Genomic DNA, 21,312 nt, shown 5'->3' with positions numbered 1-21,312 from the left:
AGGAACTCTGGTGCTGGTGGAGTTTCCGACCAGGCAGGAAAAAGAACAAAGGAAGCTAGGGGGGTCTGGCGGGGGTAGCCGGGAGGGTGGCAGGACCAGAGGAACCATTTCACCATGGAATATGAAGCCAAGAAGGGGAAGAAGGTAGGTGGGAGTTTGTGAGGGACAGGGTTGAGAAATTTTCTTGAAGCTGGGGTAGAGAGAGGAGCCGGCACGGAGGTGGCAAAGGCACCAGAGGGACCTTCTGTCTCCTTTGGAAGGATCTGACTTTCTGTCCCTGGCAGCCAGACATCTGGACCCTGTTCTAAACTTTACTTTTAGTGGCCTCTGCCATATTTTCCCGAGAGACAGACGGGGTCTTTCTGGGAAACCTGCTTTCTGGACATCCTGAGGGTAGCTTCCTACTGCTTCTCAAAGAGAGTGACAGACAGACACCCAGCAGACATATTCCCTGCTCTCCCAGATAGAAAGGCCCAGCCAAGGTGATTATGGGCTGGCAGATTGCCCAGCCAGTCTGGGGCTTCCCACCTGCTCCCTGGTTGTCTCCCACCTTGGTGCAGGAACTCACTTCTCAGCCCAAATCATCAAGTCCCCTCCCCATCTTCCTCTTTTCCTGAATTTGAGTCGTTTGTTTTGCTATATCTTATAATTCCAACTCCACTCCATCCCCATCTGCCCAGAGTCCTCTTCACCCAAGAAACCCAGCTCAGAATGTTTTATAAGGTACTCCCATGAGGTCAGTATGATGGCACAGGCCTGTAATCCCAGCTATCTGGAGACTGAGGCAGGAGGATTGCAAGTTTAAGGTCGGTCTGGGATAACTTAGTAAGAACCTGTCTCAAAATTGTGAAAGTGGGCGGTGGTGGCGCACGCCTTTAATCCCAGCACTCGGGAGGCAGAGGCAGGCGGATCTCTGTGAGTTCGAGACCAGCCTGGTCTACAGAACTAGTTCCAGGACAGGCTCCAAAGCCACAGAGAAACCCTGTCTCGAAAAAGAAAAAAAAATTGTGAAAGTGGGCTGGGGGTGTCTCTCCATGGTCAAACACTTGCCTAGCATGCATAAGACCCCAGGTTTGATACCCAAAACTGCAAACTGATAAGAATTTTAAGTGCAAAGAGTGTAGGGAACACAGTTCAGAGGTATTTGTGTATTTTATCCCAGATAAAAATCCCCTGTATGGACACATATGGCCCATGTGAGTCACTGGGGCCAACATATACACATGTCTTCTCTTGGGTCTATGTATTAATTTGCGAGAAAGGGTCTAGCCATGTAACCCAGATGATCTTGAACTCACTACATAGCCCAGGCCGGCCTCAAACTCACAGCAATTCTCCTGCTTCAGGCTCCTGAGTACTAAAACTCACCCAGTAAGGCCTATTATTTTGATAGATGCTTATTGAATACCTGTTCTGTGCTGTGAACTGTGCCTCGTGCTAGGGATGTCAGTCATAAGCAATGCCAAATAAGGCCTCCGCTTCTGGGAGCTCACAGTCTAATGAGGGAAACAACGATTACTTTTTTTCAAGGCGACAAACGGAATTAATGAAAATGTTCCACGAAGCTGCTGTGCTCAGTGCTAGAAGATGCAGCGTTAGGATATATCCAGTCTTAGATTGCTGAGTTGGGCGTATGAGCTGATGGGTACAAGGAAAACAAGTTGGGAAGAGTGTGTGGGGCTAAGGAACAGCATGCTCCATTCATGGTAGGAATTAACCAAGGCCAGCTGGCTTGGGTCTGAAAAAGCATGGGATAAAACCGGACTTGCGGAACATAGCGGACAATGAGGACTACTGAGAACTCAAGAACAATGGCAATGGGTTTTTGATCCACTGCACGTACTGGCTTTGTGGGAGCCTAGGCAGTTTGGATGCTCACCTTACTAGACCTGGATGGAGGTGGGCGGTCCTTGGACTTCCCACAGGTCAGGGAACCCTGATTGCTCTTCAAGCTGAGGAGGGTGGGGGACTTGATCGGGGGAGGGGGAGGGAAATGGGAGGCGGGGGCGGGGAGGAGGCAGAAATCCTTAATAAATAAATAAATTAAAAAAAAAAACCTGAGCAGCTGAAAGATGGGGGCAAGGAGTACTGGATAGTAAGATGGGGGTGGAAGGTGGGACTGGACCACTTGGGGCAAAGACAGACAGACAGGCAGGCAGACAGACACACACACACACACACACCACTCATGGGTACAGGACAGCATCCTAGTTCTAACTAGCTCTGAAGGCTCTCATGGCTTGTCTCTTATAACCCAGCTATGATAGACACATGGCTCTCGGTGCCCTCTGATTCCTCTCCCTCCGCCTCTGAAGTCTCTAGGGTCTTATTCAGCTATGTCCTCTGTTTGGAGAGCTTCTCTCAGATTTCTGGCTCTCATTTCTCAGAGTTTTGAAACACTACTGCAGACTCCATGACAGTCCCTCGGAGACTTGAGTGGTGGTATGTCAGAATCACTCAGAGACCATGGGGTCTCATCTCCAGGCTCCGCCACATGGGTCAAAGGGCAACATGGGAGCTGGGGAGATGGCTCGGTTGACAAAGTGCTTGCTGCACAGTCATGGAGACCCTAACCCATATTTAGAAAAAAAGAAAGAAAGCCAGAGTAGTGGCATACACTTGTAATCCCAGTGTAGGGGACAGAGACAGCAGATCACTGCAGCTCAGTAGCCAACCTGCCTGACCTGCTTGGCAGACAGCTCCCAGTAACACACCTGAGGTCATCCTATGGCCTTCAGAGGTGTGAACGTGACCTGTATACACACACACACACACACACACACACACACACACACACTGAATCAGAATTCTCAAGCACAGTCAAATCTGCCATGTACTAGTTCAGGCCACACGTCATGACCCTGGAAGCAAAACTGGGGTCTAGTGTTTCCCAAATCCCAGCACCCAGCACCCAGCACCCAGCACCCAGCACAGGAATGAATGAATATTTGTTGAATGAACATGTAGTCTAGCACAGGCATGAATGAATATCTGTTGAATGAGCATGCAGTCTTGAATGCACATTCCTAGGTGGCGGCTTCTCTTGTTTGTACTTGTCTTGTGGAGAAGCTAAGCAGCATGGGACTCATGCTACCAGAATTTGTGATTTGCTTGGCTGGGGAATATGTAGTCCTAGCTCCCAGAACTGTAGGAACTGCCAAGACAGTTCTAGGATGCTACCAGGGAGGGGAGCCCCTGGGGCTTCAGATTCAGTACGTCTAGGATGGGACCAGAAAGCAGCACTTCTCAGATTCCCAGGTTTTACTGCTGCTGGTCCAGGGATGCCCATCTAGAACGGCAACTCTGGAGCAAAGTTTACAAATTCTCTAAGCTTTGGGCACTGCTAGGTTGGGCTGTGCCCTGGAATCTGCACCTGTAGCCTTGATCCATCCTGGGCCTTTTTATACTGGTGCCCTTGGATTATACTTCCGCTTACTGATTGCTGATTTCCAACTCACGAACATGCGATAGCTTAACAAACGTCTAGACATGCTCAGGGTAGCGCCGCCGGCCTTGGCGGCTCTTTGAGTCTAGCTGGCAGGAACATCACCCTCCCCGGAAGGTTTGGGAACTGGGATGCCTACCTGGACTGTCACCAGCTGGTATTCAAGCTCTCATTATGGGGCTTCGCTGCTCCAGCTGGGAAAGAGGAGCCGCAGGGCTGCTCCTCCTGCAGGTTTAGAGGGATTAACTTAGGTTGTAGAAGCAGAACTGAGCTCATGCGTGCTCAGTAAAGCCAGCGCTGTTGTCACTGGGACTCTCCTGTCTCCCCCAGGGCTTTGTGTCCCCCATCCGAAGGCTGGTGTTCCCAAAGGCTGCGCGCCAGGCTGCCTTCAGGAGCAATGTCAGTCGCAGGCCCCTGCATTCTATGCCTCTTTATCCTCCCGACTACCTCATCGACCCTCACATTCTGCTGTGTGACTACCTGGAGAAAGAGGTCAAGGTGAGCATGAGAAGGTGGGGGGACCTTGGAGGCACACCAACCCCTGACACACCCTGTTTCATATGAAGGAAGCTGTGGCTCTTGGGGAGCAACCCCCTACCTCACGGCCACAAGCTGCATGGTGTCACCTACCCATGGATCCCCCAGCATTCCTGCTCCCACAGGGAGCTGCGTGGGAAACTGTGCTGTGTTCTCCAAAGCTCAGCCTACTCATGAGATTTTTGTCTGAAGTCTCCACTACTCAGTGTCCAAGTTAAAGGCAAGGGAAAAGCTGGGCATGTGGCTTGGTGGTAGGGCATTCGCCTGGCATTTTGGAGACCCCAGGCTGCATGTCCAGTGCAGGAGGCAGGGCTGGAGGTGGAGTAGGAGGAGAAATCACAGTAGAGGACTTCCTTACTACTCAAAAGCTTTCGTTGTATTTTATTTTATTTTATTTTTTTCGAGACAGGGTTTCTCTGTGGTTTTGGAGCCTGTCCTGGATCTAGCTCTTGTAGACCAGGCTGGTCTCTAACTCATAGAGATCCGCCTGCCTCTGCCTCCCAAGTACTGGGATTAAAGGCATGCGCCACCACCACCCAGCTTCGTTGTATTTTAGAACCACCACAAAGGAGCACTGGGGAGGGAAACAGGTTCTCACAGCCAAAGATTGGTGTGAGGTAGGGTTCAGGCATTCAACAAACAGGCTACTTGATCAAATTTTAATTGCAGATGAGCAGTGATTATTTGTTTTAACAATAAATATGCTCCACATGTTAACTGGAACCAAAGGTACAAAAAAAAAAACAATCCTAAAAACAAAACTGTTGTTTAATTGACATCTAGTATTTTATCTGGCAACCCTATAAATAGAGAAAAGCCAGAAAATGAATGTGTTTTAAAACCAGGAACTGAAAATTTGCAGAATAAAAAGAAAAAATGTGAGTGGTGAGATTATCCCAGAAGACTGCAAGTAAAGTAATAAAATGTTAATTCTTATACTGAATAATAACATTTAAATGACAATGTTGCTATAACTAAGAATGGATGGGGAACTCACATATTGACTGAGACCATCGTTTTTCTTTTTATTTATTCTTCTCTTGTACAATACATCCTATTCAGAACTTCCCCTTCCTCCAATCCTCTCAGTTCCCCACCACCACCTCTCCTCTCCCCCAAATCCACTGCCCCTCTGTTTCCCTTCAGAAAAGAATAGGCCTCCCAGGGATACCAAACAAAGTATAGCAAGATGCAATTAGACTAGATAAGAAGACAAACCCTCATATCAAGGCTGGACGAGGCAACACAGAACAAGTAAACGGTCCCCAAAAGCAAAAGAGCCAGAGATGCCCTCACCTACTCCCACTGTTAGGAGTCCCACAAAAATCCCAGTCTAACTGACCACAGCATGCATGCAGAAGGCCTGGGGTTGACCCTTGGAGGCTCCATGATTGTTGCTTCAGTCTCTGTGGGCCCTACGAGACTTAGGTAGCTGATTCTGTGGGTCGTGTTCTCATAGTGGTCTTGACCCCTCTGGCTCCTACAATCCTTTTTTTTTTTTTTTTTTTTTTGTCAGTACTGTTTTGTTCTACCCCAGGTCCCTGAACTATCCAGTTTCAGGTTCCTGATCATCCAGGCAGTATTGGGCATGTGCTCCCTTTTGTGGTGTGGGCCTCAAGTTAGAGCAGTCATTGGTTGGCAACTCCCACAATAAAGTTTTTTATTACTTTTATTGTTTGTTTGATTGAGACAGAGTCTTTCTGTGAAGCCTTGGCTGTTCTGGAACTTACTCTGAAGACCAAGCTGGCCTCGAACTCACAGAGATCCACCTGTCTCTGCCTCCTGAGTGCTACAATACCACCACCTGGCAAGAGAACATCATTTTTTTTAAAAAAAGAAATGATATATTAATTCAATGCTCCTTTCCATTTAATCTGCAATGAGGTCGCTAGAAAGCTTAATAACACAGGGTGTACGGAGAGCCACTGGGCAAGACAATTCCCAGGGTTCCTTCAAGATTTAATAGTACAGCCTGGGGCAGATGTGGAGAGGGGAATAGTTCAATGGGTAAAATGCTTGCTGGCAAATTTGAGGACCAAAATACCAATCCCCAAACTCTTGTAAAGTCAGATGCACACAAAACATTCACCTATGACCCTTAAAAAACACACAGTCGAGATGGTAAGGGGAGGCGGAGAATCCCTGGAAGCTGAGGAGCCAGCTCTTCTGGCATGTGAAGTATAAAACACACACACACACAGACACACACACACACCGCCTCCGACAATGTGGAAAACAAGAGCTTATCCCTTGACGTCCACACAGGTGCTGTGGCATATGCCTGCACTCACTCACAGGAATATGCACACACATAAACACGAAAGATGGCAGTCTGGCCTAGCAGGTAAAGAAGCTCTAAACCTGATCGCCAGCATGGCAGTGAGGCGGGGCAGGGAACACTACATTAGTGACTTTTGCTTCCTGCAGAACCTCGTAGAGTGAGATGGCCATGTGTTAGTGAACATGAGCTAGCTGTTGGAAGTGGGCTCTGGCGCACGTAATCAATCAAGCCTTCTCCCTACCCCACAGAATCTGATGTCACCCAGGGAGATCTTGAACTTGCTGCATACCCAAAGATGACCTTGGACACTAAAACTTCCTGCTTCTGCCTCCCAAGTGCTGGATTACAAGCGTGTTTCACTACAATCTGGCCAACCTAACCCTTTCTAGCTATAATACTGGACCAGACTTTTAGTTAACTATACTGTGTTGAGTCTTTTAATCTTTAAAATAAAGGTGAATGAATGGGACTGGATGTATTAGCCCAGGTTTTTTAGAGGAACAAGAACAGGGAGGGAGGGAAGGAGAGAGAGAGAGAGGGAGAGAGAGGGGGGGGGGGGGGAGAGAGAGAGGGAGAGAGAGAGAGCTGCCACCAGTGTGACCCAGATTTAAGATGGTCTCTGACTTCAAATGATACAATCAAGAAAACCCTTCACAGGAGTGCGCTGCTGCTTGGGTTTGCATTGATTCCATATGTAGTCAAGATGACAACCAAAATTAGGCATCACACTGGTTATCATTGAGATTTCAGCCTGTCCTGCATTAACAGGGAGGCTAGAATCTCCCAAGGCTTCACGGTGACCTCCCATTTCCCATCCAGTTCCTGGGCCACCTCACCTGGGTGACTTCCTCACTGAACCCCTCCAGCAGAGATGAGCTCCTGCAGCTGCTAGACACCGCCAGGGTGAGGCTCTGCGGAGGAGGGAGGAGGGCAGGGTCCCCTTCCCTTACCCTAGTACCTGGGGGCTCAGGTGATTCGACCCACCCCGCAGCAGCTGAAGGAGTTGCCTCTGAAGACCACGCCGGAGCAGGACAGCATCTTGAGCCTGTCCGCCCGCTGCCTGCTGCTCACCTGGCGGGACAACGAGGAGCTCATCCTGCGCATCCCCACGCACGAGATCGCCGCTGCCTCCTACTTGCAGGACGACGCGCTGCACCTGCTAGTGCTTAAGACTGGTGAGGTGCGGGGGAGGGGAGTGGGAGGCCAACCTGCAGTGCTGGGACCATTGAGTGAAGGGCACCAAGGATGGATCTGAGGCTGGGAGAGGGATGGCAGAAAACCTGAGCACACTATTCTGAGACTAAGGGACGGCAAAAGAAACCATAGGCAAGATCAGAGAGCCGGGGATTGAAGATGATGGTTGGGCAGCCTGACCGGATTAAGGAGGTTGGGTAGGGCGAGGTTGAAGTCCTGAGTTCAACACAGGGCTACCCTTAGTAGAGTTCAATTTAAAGGGGGGGTCATAAAAGACATAACCCCTTGGTTCTGACAGTAGGGGGCACCCTCGGGCTAGGGGAGGATTCTGAACTTGTAGGCTATTTCAGTCAGCAGTTTGGGGGAGGGACTGAAGATAACAGAGAACGTCGCTTTGGAAGGCGGGAATGCTTAGACCAGGGTCACCATTCAAATGAAGGGTACGGAGAAGGGACAGCTTGGTCCACCACCTTCAACTCAGGAAGTAGGTCTAAGAGGAAGAGCACTAGGGTGTGTAGGGGGAGGGGGAGGGGGAGGCGGGAGGGTAGAGGGTGTTGGAGACGACTGTGCTACCGCCACCCTGGAGGTCTGGGACCGAGCCAAGGCTGGAGGCGGAGTCTATAGGCCCAGGGCGGGTCCAGAAAGTCACGAAGTCAGCTCCCGGGCGTGCCGGGCGGAACCTTAGTGCAGGGACCCCAAAACTGTGCGGCGGCCCTCCAGGTGGCCTCCGAAGGCCGCAGTCTCCTGCTGCTGACCTCCCATCTCCGGCCTCCCCTAGGTCTGGGCGTGGACCCGGTGCCTGCTGGCGTGGACGCCAGCCCCGGAGGTTCGGGGCGCGATCCGGGCCCCCCGGGCGCAGCGCCCGAAAAGCGGCGGGTGGGCACGGCGGAGCGGCGCCACACCATCTGCAGCCTGGACTGGCGCGTGGCGTGGGGAGGGGGCGCCGGCGCCGAGGCCCGGGCGGCGGGCGGTGGCGGCAGCCTGGAGCGGCAGCGCGCCGGAGCTCGGGCATCAGGCAGCTGGGAGCGGCGACAGACGTTCAGCGGCAGCTGGGAGCGGCGGCACGCGGGCGGCGGCGCGGGCAAGCCGGGCGGCAGCTGGGAGCGGCGGCAGGCGGGTGGCGGCGTAGGCGGCAGCTGGGAGCGACGCCACCCAGGCCCCAACCCGCTGGATCCCCAAAACCCGAGCCCCGACGCCTACTGCAACCTGGTCATCCTTGCTGTGGCCAACAGGGTGAGCGCGAGGCAGTGTTGGTACTACTATACACTATCAGTCAAAATCGCACTAATCACAACACCCACAAGTGAAGCACCCACTCAAGACAGGCATGGGGCACCACTAACACTTTATCCCCACAGCAGCCCCTAGGGCAAATACACCTGTTCCCATTCCTTAGGGAAGGATGCAGGCTCAAAGTTTAGGCCCTGCGGAAAGCACATGACTTCAAGATTAGAACGCAGAAAGTTCAAAGCCTTACTTTTAGTAACTAAGGTAGCTACCCAAGGCAGAAGCCCTGCCATCATTCTTGTCTGCCCTGCCTGTCACCTCTCTGTCCCCATTCACCCTTGCTTTCACACATTTGAATATAGGTGTGTGTGTGTGTGTGTGTGTGTGTGTGTGTGTGTGGTTTTTGTTTTTCAAGACAGGGCTCCTCTGTGTAGCCCTGGCTGTCCTGGAACTCTCTCTGTATCTCTGTATACCAAGCTGGCCTCAAACTCATAGAAACTGGCCTGCCTCTGCTTCTGCCTCCTGAGGCCTTCACCACCACTGCTTGGCTGACTTCATAGTGTTTATTGAGTACAGCTGTGTGGTCCACACTGGGCTAGACGTTGTGTGTGTGGAGGTGAGCAAGCCATTGGGTGTTCTCCCTTAAGGAGTACCCAGTCTAGCAGGCACTTTCAAGCCCTGAGCCTTGCAAACATTTCCTCTGTCCCAGGGCCCTGGGCCCTCTCTGGACAATGAGTGTGCCTGTCTGCAGGGAGAGGTGGCCAGTCCCTGGAGCAGTACAGTGGCTCAGGTCCCCACGCTGAGATACCTTCTCACTTGGCATCTGGCTTCTCCTCTAGTTTCCCCCACTCCTACCGCAAGCTCCTTCTTAGAAGCTGGTACCTCCTTTTCTCTCCAGCCTCTTAAAGTGGGGGTTGTCCAGATGCTATCCTCAATCTGCTCCCCTTATCCACACTTGTTTCTAGGTGATTTAGACCCTGCTGCCTTCTAAAACCCAAAGAACACCCTGAAGTTCGTCTCGAACCAAATCTCCACTCAGCCTGTCTTTTCCAGGGTCTGCTTGTCATTGCAGCAGGAATTTGACCCACACTGAGTTCCCAGTCTCCTCCCAAACCTGAAAGCACCTTCGTCTCCATGTTTCATTAAATGGTAGCTCCATCCTTGGTGGCTCAGGCTGAAACCTTGCAGGGGGCCTTGGTCTTTCTTTCTTTCTTTCTTTCTTTCTTTCTTTCTGTCTCTGCCTCTATCTCTGTCTTACACACACACACACACACACACACACACACTCAATTTACTCTGTCAATAAATCCTCCTGGCCTTGTTTTTAAACATATGCAAATCCTATGCGCCGCACTGCCCATACCCAGCTTCTCTCGCGGGGCTAACGGTGTCTTGCTCCACCCCTTTGGCTCAGACCTTTCTCATTCTGTACTCCACTGCCGCCTCCCACACAGCTTCATCCTGGAGACTTGATTAAGGTGATGAGGACGGGAAAAGGGACAGACAGACACATATACAGTAAAGCTAGGATCTGATGGGTCTTGCTGGCGCTCTGATAGGAGGTGAGTGGTCTGTGTGATAGGGAAGGGAGGAAGATACCCTGTTTCAACAGGAAAACTTAGTTTGTGCTGTTTAAAATGAAATAAGGAGAAGAAACGATCAGTAGAACCAAGGGCCTTCGAATTGGGTCCCAGACAGGCAACAATGTGCCTTAGCTATCCCCTCTACTGTGTGGGCTTTAAGGCTTCGGTCCTGACTGGGTGGTGGAATGAATACATAAATGAGTTGCTTCCCAGGGGCCTGAGCTTCTGGTCTCCTGTCTGAGACACAGCAGTCCCAAGCACACCAATCAGAGCTAAAACTCCTGGTGCCAGCATTAACTATAAAATGGGGGTTCCTATCTAACCTGTTTACTCTAGGGTCATGGTAAGTTTCGGCCTTGGTATTAATATCTGTACCTGCCATGACCATAGATACCCATCCTGAATTACATTTTAGTTTTTGTCTTAGGCTTTTTAGAGGCAGTATATTTATAAGCATGATCTTTTTCGATCATGAGACTATTATAGCATTGCTTCCATTATTGCATTGGGTGCCCATAGCTGTATATTGTGTTCGGTAACAGTAACAGCACTGAGCCTAAGATTTTGATTCTTTGAAATGTCCCATCTCCACCCGGGACTTCAGCTGCTGCCCCTGTACAGTAACTTAAACAAACCCTATGTTAGATAAATTTCATGATAGGCCGTGAATCCCCTGGAAATCTGAATGTACCTTAATGGTAGAGGAGTCAGAGTTGCCTCTGAGTGACATAGAAGGGTCATAAGAACAAGAGAGGAGCCATATAATTTTGAGGGGAAATGTCTTGAGTTTACTTAAGGGAGTCTGAGGTGGGGTGTCTCAGCATTGGCTCACACTGCCTGTGGGGAAGCAGGGCTGCCCTGACGGTGGGTAAGAGCTGAGCTCTCTTCTTCCCCTGGACCAGGATGCTGCTGAGGAGTCCTGTGCACTCATCTGTCAAGTCTTCCAGATCATCTATGGGGACCAGAGCATCGAGTGTGTAGACCGGGCCGGCTACCACTACAGACCCACGCCTAAGCGGCCATGGCTCTCCAGCTGCAGTGAGTATCCAAACTCACACAAAGTAGCGGGAAGGCTGGATATCCTGAGTCAGGGCTGATAAAGGCTGTTAGGGGTTCTGAGATGTTCCCCTGTTCTAGGGGTCCACTTAAGAACGTCCATCTTCATGATGACCTCTTAAGAGATGATCAGGTTGTTGTCAAGTTTGGGATGAGTTTGAACTTGGGCACCTGAAACTTCTCACTTGTTTTGGGTGTGCCTGCTTTGCAGAAGTTCAGCTCGCGCATTGTGGGCTAACTGAGCCATCTCACTGCAGCTCGTGTGTTGTCTGCTGAATAACTGAGCCGTCTCACTCCATGAGGCTCTTAGATTGTCATGTCTGAATTAGTCCATGTATGCAATCAAGGACTAGAACAAAAGTGAGACTAACAGGGGCATTCATTGAGTGCCAATGATGTGCCAAGCACACGAGCAAGGTGCCAAGTCTTCTTGAATCTTCATAGCAACCTACTTGCCTCATTCACCTAGCACAGGACTGAACACACCACAGAGATAGACAGGTAGTCTTTGGATAAATGAAAACTACTCAGATCCTGGGCTGGTGAGATGGCTCAGTGGGGAAAGGTGCCTGCTGCCAAGCTTGACAACCTGAGTTCAATCCTCAGGACTACAGGCTGGAAGGAGAAACTGAGTCCCGAATGTTGTCCTCTGATCTCTACATGGGCACCATGGCATATACAAACTCAAGTCCAATAATATATATACAAAAATATATAATTTTGTGTAATTAAAAAATAAAAACTTCTCAGAGCTAGACATAATGGCATATGCCAATAGTCCCCAGCTCTTGGTAAAATAAGGAGCAGAGTTTAAGGTCAACTTGAGCTACAGTGAAGAAACCTTATCTCAAAAAAGAGAAGGATCTAGGTATGGTGGTGGTACACATCTCTAATCTCAGCACTTGGGAGGCAGAGGCAGGCAGACATCGATGCATTCAAGGCCAGCCTGGTCTACATAGCAAGTTCCAGGCTAGCTAGGACAACATAGTGAGACCCTGTCTCGAAAGGAAAAAGGGGCGAGGAGCCTTTCTGAGGCCCTGTGGATCCAGTTTTACAATTAAAAAAACATTGACTGTCAGAGTAGTCAATGGATTTTCACAGGTCACACAGTTGGTCAGAGTCAGAATCTAAACCCAATCTGTCTAGCTCCAAAGCTTCTATCTGCAACAGCCTCTCTGTGGGCTATCCTTGAGGCCACTGAGTGAATTCTCCTCTCTGCAGCCTGATCTAGGGTGGTCTCTGTTTGCACAGCTCCAGCAGCTGGGGCGCTGGCCTTCTGAAGACCCTCCTACCTGCAGCTGTGCCTGCTGGGAAACTGGGCTAACTCATCAGATCCCATGTGGAGGAATGAGAGCGCGTATCTGGTAGTCGACGGGTGCTTTCATTCAACAGACATTTACCAAGCACGACTGTCTCGGGCCCAGTTGTAATCTGCAAGAGGTAGTGATGGTGGGCAAACTGAGACATGGCCCTGCCTTCCTGTACCTTGCATGGGATAGTCACAGAGATAAATGTCTAACCACAGACAGTGTTGTGAGAACCTGTAATGAGGAACTGGCCTCTGAGAAGTCAGGGTGACCAAGTGACCCCGAGTGAGCTGAGATGCAAAGCCATGCGTGGGCAGATGAGGAGCAGACTGAGGAGGAGGCAGTCTCCACAAATAATGCTCCTTTTCTTTCAGGCTCCCAAGCCTGTCCCCCTTGCAGGACTCACCTAAACACACACTTGCCAACACTTCCCCATTGGCTCTCATCTGCCTCCCTGTATCCCAGCAAACAGGCAGATGCTAAGAGGATGAGTGAGGTCAGTTGCCCACGGTTGACTCTATGTTGGGACTGGACCAGAGCTAGATCCCAGGGTGCCACTAAGGTTGGGGCTTCGGAGAACCTAAGCTATTGGTCCCTGCACATCACTCTGACACTTCTTCTGTCTGTGGTTCCAGGTGAGAGCTGTCGCACAGATGGGACGTTTGCCTACGACGCCGACTTGAGCTGCTGCAGCTCCTTGTAGGTATCGCCTTTGTCGGGGATGCCCCTACCCAAACAGGGCCACTCCTCTAGTGTGCAGGGGGGAAAGGGACCGAACCCTGATTTGTGTGAGGGGTAGGAGGTTAGCAGAGCTCCAGATAGACCCTGAGAGACCTAGAGATGCCGGAACTCAGATCTGGGTTCCACAGAGGTCTTCAGGTTTAGTGACCTGCAGAGTCCAAAGTTACAGCTAATGCTGGAAACAACATTGGTTTACTTTAGTGTTGGCTCTGTATAATAGAAAACCCTAAGGAGGGTAGGCTTGCAATGACATAAACTGTAACAAGAGTTCAGAGCTTCCTGGTCCTCTGGGCCCCAGCCTGTCTTCTGGTTACAGCTTCCTCTTCACCATCCTCAGAGTGACCTCATGGTCTAAACTGTAGCTGCAGCCATGCAACAGCGCACCAAGAGCCTCTATAGGGAGGATGGAGGCCAGGAAGTACTTCAGCGTCACCATGCATACTTAGCATAGCAAAAATCCTGGGCTCCATCCTAGCAACTCACAAACACACGCACACACACACACACACACACACACACACACACACACACACGTCCCATCTAGCTTACACTTTAGTAATTGGAACTTGGCTGCTTGGTCAGAACTAGCTGTAAGCAAGAGTGGAAAATGGAGGCTAAAATAGCATTCTGGGTACCGAGGTTGTAGCTCGTAGCTCGGTTGGTAGAGTACTCCTTCCCTAGCTATGCACAAAGCCCTGGTTCAACCCCTAACACTATACGAAATGATGCACACCTGTAGCCTCTGCGCTGGGAAGGTGGAAGCAAGAGAACCAGAAGTTCAAGGTCACCCTGGCTACAAAGTGAGTTCCAGACCAACCTGGGATACATGAAGCCTGACTCAAAAAAAAATTTTTTTTAAGAATTCTGTTAAGAATATTGCCCATCCCAGTTTGCTCAGGATTAAGGAGTTTCCCAAGATATGGGATTTTAAGTTTAAATCTAATAAAGTCCCGATCAGACCTATAGTAATAAGTCCTGTTATTAAGGACTCTGGTGTTGGCAAGTAATATGCCCTGTCCCCACTGTTGTTATTATTGGCACTACATTTGCCTTCCTATGCCTGTGTGTGCATAGGCTAGTCCATAACAAACATGAATTGGCCGAGGAGAGCAAAATCACACAATGACATACTTGCTGAGCTGGCTGTATGCTGAAAAGCATGTCATTGGCTTTTGTTGGCAGCTATGTGGCTGGTTATCTATCACAAAGGACATAAGACCTGAAGTGCTTTGCAAATATTAGTTCCTGCCACTTTCACAGTGACACCAATTTTCATCATCCCATTTTACAGATGGAAAAGCTGAGGTTTAGGGAAACAGAGTTTAGCGTTGCAAGGGTCAAACAGACCACAAACTGCATAGACCTGGGCTGTGAGCACAAGTAGGCTGGGGTGTGACCTCAGAAGTCTACACCCTTGCAGGGTCTCTAGTTCCAGCATTTAGGAGGTGGAAGCCAGAGGATGAGAAGTTTGAAACCCACTTCAGTTACATAATGAATTTGAGGCTAACCTGGGCAGCATGAGATCATAAACAAACAAACAAACAAACAAAAAACAACAAAAAAAGCAAAAAGAGTACACACTCTTGGCCAGGAAGCTGTATTGTCCTGTAGATAATAATAGAAAGTGATTCTGAAACAAGTTAAAAACAAAGCGAGGCAGGAGCCCAGCGTGAACATCCTATTTTAAAAGCAGTTGATAAAGAGAACTTCCCACGAGGGGTCGGAGGTGCACCTGAGTTGAGAGACTGTTTGCCTAGCACATCAGAAGCCCTGGTTCCAACCCCCATCACAGCATAAACCTGGCTTGGTAGCTCATGCCTGCAACCCCAGTACTTAGGAGGTGGAAGCAGGAGGATCAAAGGTCCAAGGCTAATCTCAGCTGCACAGAGAGTTTACGGCCAGTCGAGGTCATGTGTGACCCTGTCAAAAACAAAACAAAACCCTTCACGATGATCCAAGCAGCCTGGTTTACAGAAAGGACTCCAGGAGGAGAAAGCAAGGGCCATACAATTTAGGACAGGAGGCAACCTGCATTCAAGAGCAGCTTCCTGGGTTATGGGAGAGTCAGAACCGGGCCTTACTGAGGAACCAGGAGGGCTTCCCAGAACTGGTGATAGTTGAGCTGGGAACAAAAAGGACAGGGCATTCACACAGAGAATTAGCCACACAGAAACAGCAAGGATTCAGAACACACTCTTAGGGGATCTGTGACTGTAACATGAGCTGTGAGAAAGTGGGGAGGAGAGAGGATTCTAGGCACAGGGAACAGCATGAGCAAAGGCCCCAGATGGGTTAAGGAAGGCAGTATGACCAGAGTTCTGAGAGCAGGGGAGAGCTTCAACGATTCTGGGCCTCATGAAGGGTCTTGGAGGGCAAGATGAGATCTAGGAAGGGGCCTTGAGCCCTGGTATATAGGCCCAACCAACTTTAACCTGCCCCAGGGAAAGGAACAGAGGTTGGTGAGGGTCTATTCCTCCTGTCTCTGCAGCAATGGCTCCCAGGACACATTTGAAGCATGTTACAGCGGCGCATCCACACCGTCTTTCCACGGCTCCCACTGCAGCAGTACCGACCACAGCAGCTGGGCCTTCGAGCAGCTGCAGGATTACATGGTCACGGTGAGTGGGGCGGCAGTGCTCTGCATATGCATGGTGCGTTGCAGGAATCGTCTGTGAGCTTGCAGAGGCCAGGGAGGGAGGTGTGGTTAGGAGAGGCAGGCTTAGAAAAGCCTTGACTGGCATTAGCCAGCACAGAATGCTCCAAGCACATTTTTTTTTTTGTGCATTTTTGTCTTTGATCTTTTTTTTTTTTTTTTGATTTTTCGAGACAGGGTTTCTCCGTAGCTTTTGGTTCCTGTCCTGGAACTAGCTCTTGTAGACCAGGCTGGCCTCGAACTCACAGAGATCCGCCTGCCTCTGCCTCCCGAGTGCTGGGATTAAAGGCGTGCGCCACCATCGCCCGGCTGTCTTTGATCTTTTTGACAACCCCAAGTGGCCGGGTGGGGGTGGGGGACTCCCTCCTTACCCTAAGTGTAGAGGAAGAAAGCAAGAGTCAGACCACAGAGATGGTCACTAAAGGATTGGGGCTCGGGAAGCTGGATACACATCCCATTTCTAGATGCAAAGGACCAGATGTTCTGTCAGTAGGGGCAGACTAGACCAGGCAGGCTGTCAGAGAGAACTCCAGCATTTTCAGCAGGAGTTGAGTATTGTTGTGCTCTGGGACTGGTCTCCAAGGGTGCCCCTTACTCCCACAGCTGCGGAGTAAGCTGGGTCCCCCTGAGATCCAGCAGTTTGCAATTCTGCTCCGAGACTATCGCCTGGGGCTGCCTATCCAGGACTTCTGTGCAGGGCTGCAGAAACTCTACGGGGACCGACGGAAGTTCCTTCTCATTGGTAAGTCCCAGCACCCCTTGGCTCCAGGCATCCCTCGCCCAGCACCACCTGGGAGGGCTTTGTTCTTCCAGCTCCTAAGGCCAAGACCTTGAGACCCTGGGACAGAGAAGGAGAGCAAGAGTATTGACAAGGAAAAGGAATTTCGGAGAAACAGCTGACATGAACAAGGCTAGCCTAGGGTAGCAAAGCTGGGTCAGGTTGTGACCACATGTGCACGTGCGCGTACACACAAACACACACAGACAGCCTGTGTGGGCTCAGCCTCAGAGAGGCAAAGGAAGTTGTCTAAAGTCACACAGCTAGTGGAGGGGGTTCATAAGCACCACAGGAATAATTTTGGCAGCAGACAAGATGTGTTTGGCAGTTATCATGAGCCAAGCATAGACTGTCCCCACTTCTTACTTTGTGCCCATTTTCATGAGAAGAAACTGAGGCTTAGAGTAGCAAAGTAAAGGAAGAAAATCAAAGAGCTAGAAAGGGCCAGGAGCAAAACCAATGTCTATGGGCCTCAACATGGGAAGTAACTGTTGTTACATTTGCACCAAAACAGGTAAAAATATCTGTTTTTACAGGTGAGGAAAGTGAGGCTTGAGTTAGTTATTTAACAAAGGCTGTGTAGCGACGAAGTGGGAATGTAACTCTAGGATTATACTAAACTAGCCAACATGTGGGGAGTCTTGGGTCATTTACTGTTTCATGAGGTTAAAAAAATAATCCTAGGTAAAGCCACACTGGCAGAGACAGGATTTGAACTCAGTCTTCCAGAGAGGGACACTCCACAGGCTAGCTGAATGAGGGAATCACCTTGCCTTGTGTCTTGTAGGGATGCGGCCCTTTATTCCGGACCAGGACATTGGCTACTTCGAGAGCTTCCTAGAGAGTGTGGGCATCCGCGAGGGTGGCATCCTCACCGACAGCTTCGGCCGCATCAAGCGCAGCATGAGCTCCACATCAGCCTCTGCGGTGCGCAGCTACGACGGCGCAGCCCAGCGGCCCGAGGCACAGACCTTCCACCAGCTGCTGGCGGACATTACACACGATATTGAGGCTCTGGCCCCCGACGACGATGATGTCTACGAGGATGTCTCCCCAAGTGGGGGCGACCAGGGTGAAGACAACTACCTGTAGCCCTGCTGCCCGCCTCAGCTCTTGCACACTTGCTTGTGGGACACCCTCCTGCGAGTGCCTAGATATCCTGGATTCCCATCTGTGCCTTCTAGGCTACTGTTCCCGCAGATGGATTTCCAGGGCTTAAATTTCTGCAATACTGAGAAAGTCCTGCAGGTGGCTTTGCTCTAGGGAGAGCCAGACCCCTAGAGTTCTCTGCAGGATGAAGAATCGCTCCTCCTACTGGCCGACAGAAAAGATTTCCAATTCAAGCCCCCGCTCTCTGCAACCTCAAACCAGGACCATTTCCAGAGCCCAGAGACATCTCTTCGATTTTACAAACCGAGAAACTGAGAAGCTTTTTGTTGTTGTAGTCTGGGTTTTTTTTTTTTAACTTTTCTTTTTAAGGAATGGATATGAGGGAATGCCCCTGTTCTCGGATATCGCTATCCATTTCCATATCTATACAATAATTTCCATTTCACTCTCCTCACAGGTGGTCATGGGGATGAATGGAGGTCAAGACCTCAATGTTTAGGTCAAGACCTTAGCCTAGCATGCAGAGGCCCAATAAATGTTGTTTCCTTCCACTTGGAATGTTTTCTGACTCAGTTTCTCTATCCTTCCTGGGAGCAGTGGGTGGAATGAGGTATCACAAAGACTGAAGGAGTTTCTAGCTTGAAGACAAAACAGGACTGGCCTTCGCAGTGGTCTCATAGCCTGGCCCTGTGCCCAAGTCCCAAACACACACTCAGGACTCTGCAGATGCTTGCCCTGGAGCTGGGCAAGACAAAGAACTGTGCAAGCAGGCTCCGCTGTGAGCTATGGAGATTAAGACAAGGCCAGCCCTTGGCACATTCTGAGTGAGGACAGGGAGCCTTGAGAGGGGGCCAGATACTTCAAGAAGAGATGAAAACGTGTCTGCAAAACCTCGCAAAGCCTTCCATGGCCAAATTCAAATCATGTGCTCCCTGGGACTGTGCTCCAGATTCCCTCTGGGTTTGTGGCCGGTTCATGCAAGGCTCTCTTGATATTCTGCTCCATCCCTTCCCGTCCACATTCTTCTCCACACCACAAGCCCCATCCCTACAGTCAAAACTCATCCCTGTCCATAAAATGCACAATGCTGTGCCAGGAAGATTGCACCGTGAGCAAAGCCCCTACCTCGAAAGTATGATGACCTGAGTTCAGATCTCTAGCACCCATGTAAAAAGCCAGTGTGGCCCCCTATGTCTTTAACTCTAGCTGGGGTTGCTGGTGCAGAGAGTAGCCACTAATCAGTACGTATAGGTGAGAGACCCTCAACTTATAAAGAGCACTTTCTGCATAAACATGGCTACTTGAATTCCAGGCACAGAACCCATATAAAGGTGGAAGAAGGAAACCACCCACTCAGAGCTGTCTTCCGACCTCCACACATGCGCATGGTGGCGTCCTCACCACCGCCCTGCACAGACACATGCACAGACACTAATGATAATCATTTTTGGTTAAAAAAGACCCTTTCTTACCGGGTAAGGCAGAGAGAGACTGAAGAAGACACTCAGCACTGACCTCTGATCTCCATCTGCATGCAAGTGGATATACATACACACACACACACACACACACACAGACACAGTGCAATGCTGTGTGCACATGAACACAGCCTAAGTGACATTGGTATGGGTTCTAACTCCTCGGCTTCTATTCATAAAGTTTGTAATTTGGGTTGGATGGTCAGTGTGTGGTATTTTGTTTTGTTCTTGTATTTTTTTGGTGGGATCGTATTGTGTCACCAAGGCTGCAGCCAACTCAAGATCCCCCTGCCTATGTCACTTGAGCGCCTGAATAACAGGCGTACGGCGCCATGCCTAGCCCACTCTGTAGTGATTTTAAGACCCAAACATATTCTTATGGGAAAATCTAGCTGATTGCATTCAACAGCTGCTAGATATTCCAAGTTAATCACTCCCTCTATTTCTCCATTCCCCGGACGATGGCCCCCAGTTTCCTTTCAACCTCTCATACTACAAACACTGCCATGATGAACATCTCTGTAGTCGACCCTTGTGGACTCACGTGATGATTCCTTTGAGCTCTGCCAGGAGTGAAATTAGTAGATCCCAGACGTATGTGTTTAAATTTCACAAAACCCTTCCAAAATAGCCTAGCCATAGCTTTCAAACAATGCTTTTGCCTTGTGCAATCATCTGTTTCCTTATAATGCCTGACTGTAATTGTTCTCTATCAATTTGGATGTGGCAACTAAACAGGATTCAGCCTCAAAATAAAAAAGCCTAAGAATACTGGTGCTGTAGGAATTCCTACAGCCAGTAGCCTTTAAGTTACACGCCCACTTGGGCGTGGCCTCTTCGCTCCCTCTCTCTTCCAGCTGTGGGATTGCGTTGCTGTTCCCACCTGCGGGATTGGTTGTTGTTCTCTGTTCAAGCAGAGGACTGTGATCTGTGAGTCTACCCCTAAATAAATAATCCTTTATTATACTCAATTCTGAGCTAGTGTGGGATTTCTTTTTAGCGGCCATCTTCATCTGACATCCACTTGGATCTGAACTTCACACCTACCAGGTGGACCAGTCTAAAAGGCCTAAACAGTCCACAGCCCAGAAGGTATCCTACCCCCACCTTCTTGGCTTGCTTTCACCTACTAAGTGATTTTTTGTAAAACCCCCACCACAGCGGAGCTAAGTGCACACTGCAACTTGGAAATTTCCCAAGCTCACGCACATGTCCCCCTCCCCACTGCCATGTTCCCTGCCACACGGATCTGCCAGGTCCTCTAGCACGAGGTAATGCAGAAATTGATCAATTACTGATTGGTAGTGTGTTGAAGGCCTCAGAATTCACAAGAAACATTATGTAAATAGCCAAGTTTTAAAGAAAGTGCTTTCTATTACATGGCAACAAGCTAAGGAGATTATAAAGAGATGTCCTACTTGCTCTTTTTATAACCAAACACTGCTACCTGCAGGGAGTAACCCAAAGGGTACTCAAAGAAATGAAATCTGACAGATGGGTGTGTTCCACTTTGCAGAATTTGGAAAATTAAAATGTGTACACCACACGATTGACACTCATTCAGGTTTTCAATGGGCAACTGCTTTGAGCTCAGAAAAGGCTGATTCAGTAACCACACATTTATTAGAAGTTATGGCCATCATGGGTATACCTGCACAAATAAAGACAGATAATGGTCCAGCATATGTCTCTAAGAAAATGAAACCGTTTTTTGTTTATTATAATATAAAGCATATTACAGGTATACCAAACAATCCTACAGGTCAAGCAGTTATAGAAAGATTAAACTGGAATATAAAGGATATGTTAAACAAACATAAAGGGATGGAAAATACCCCCAGAAATAGATTACATAATGCTTTACTAGCCTTGAATTTTCCTAACGCTAATGAGAAAGGAACAATAGAAGCAGAGAGACATTG

The 21,312-nt window shown here is 49.5% G+C and overlaps 1 protein-coding gene across 3 annotated transcripts; it reads left to right on the top strand.

The window, feature by feature from the left end:
- Positions 1–96: 96 nt before the first annotated feature.
- On the top strand, positions 97–18,509 carry Ccm2l (CCM2 like scaffold protein). 3 transcript variants are annotated; one of them, XM_041670774.1, is made up of 10 exons: positions 97–144; positions 3,776–3,943; positions 7,083–7,166; positions 7,258–7,438; positions 8,236–8,690; positions 11,170–11,305; positions 13,266–13,329; positions 15,860–15,989; positions 16,628–16,766; positions 17,590–18,509. In XM_041670774.1, the coding sequence occupies exons 1-10, from the start codon at positions 115–117 to the stop codon at positions 17,892–17,894; spliced, it is 1,692 nt and encodes a 563-aa protein (XP_041526708.1). In that variant the 5' UTR covers positions 97–114; the 3' UTR covers positions 17,895–18,509. The 3 variants fall into 3 exon arrangements, with proteins under 3 accessions (XP_041526708.1, XP_041526705.1, XP_041526707.1); XM_041670771.1 differs by having other exon boundaries at positions 7,234–7,438; XM_041670773.1 differs by having other exon boundaries at positions 7,255–7,438; positions 17,590–18,508.
- Positions 18,510–21,312: the final 2,803 nt, after the last annotated feature.

Source organism: Microtus oregoni, unplaced genomic scaffold, assembly GCF_018167655.1.
Source record: "Microtus oregoni isolate MIOR12 unplaced genomic scaffold, Mior012 000020F_ref0000438, whole genome shotgun sequence".
Lineage (NCBI taxonomy): Eukaryota > Metazoa > Chordata > Mammalia > Rodentia > Cricetidae > Microtus > Microtus oregoni.
The sequence above is the reverse complement of the archived record's forward strand: the minus strand, read 5'-3'. Positions and strand labels throughout refer to the sequence as shown.

Coding starts and splice junctions, on each gene's coding strand:
- Ccm2l (XM_041670771.1), top strand. CDS start 115: ATGGAATATGAAGCCAAGAAGGGGAAGAAG. Junction 3,944..7,082: donor ACCTGGAGAAAGAGGTCAAG/GTGAGCATGAGA, acceptor TTTCCCATCCAG/TTCCTGGGCCACCTCACCTG. Junction 8,691..11,169: donor TCCTTGCTGTGGCCAACAGG/GTGAGCGCGAGG, acceptor CCCCTGGACCAG/GATGCTGCTGAGGAGTCCTG.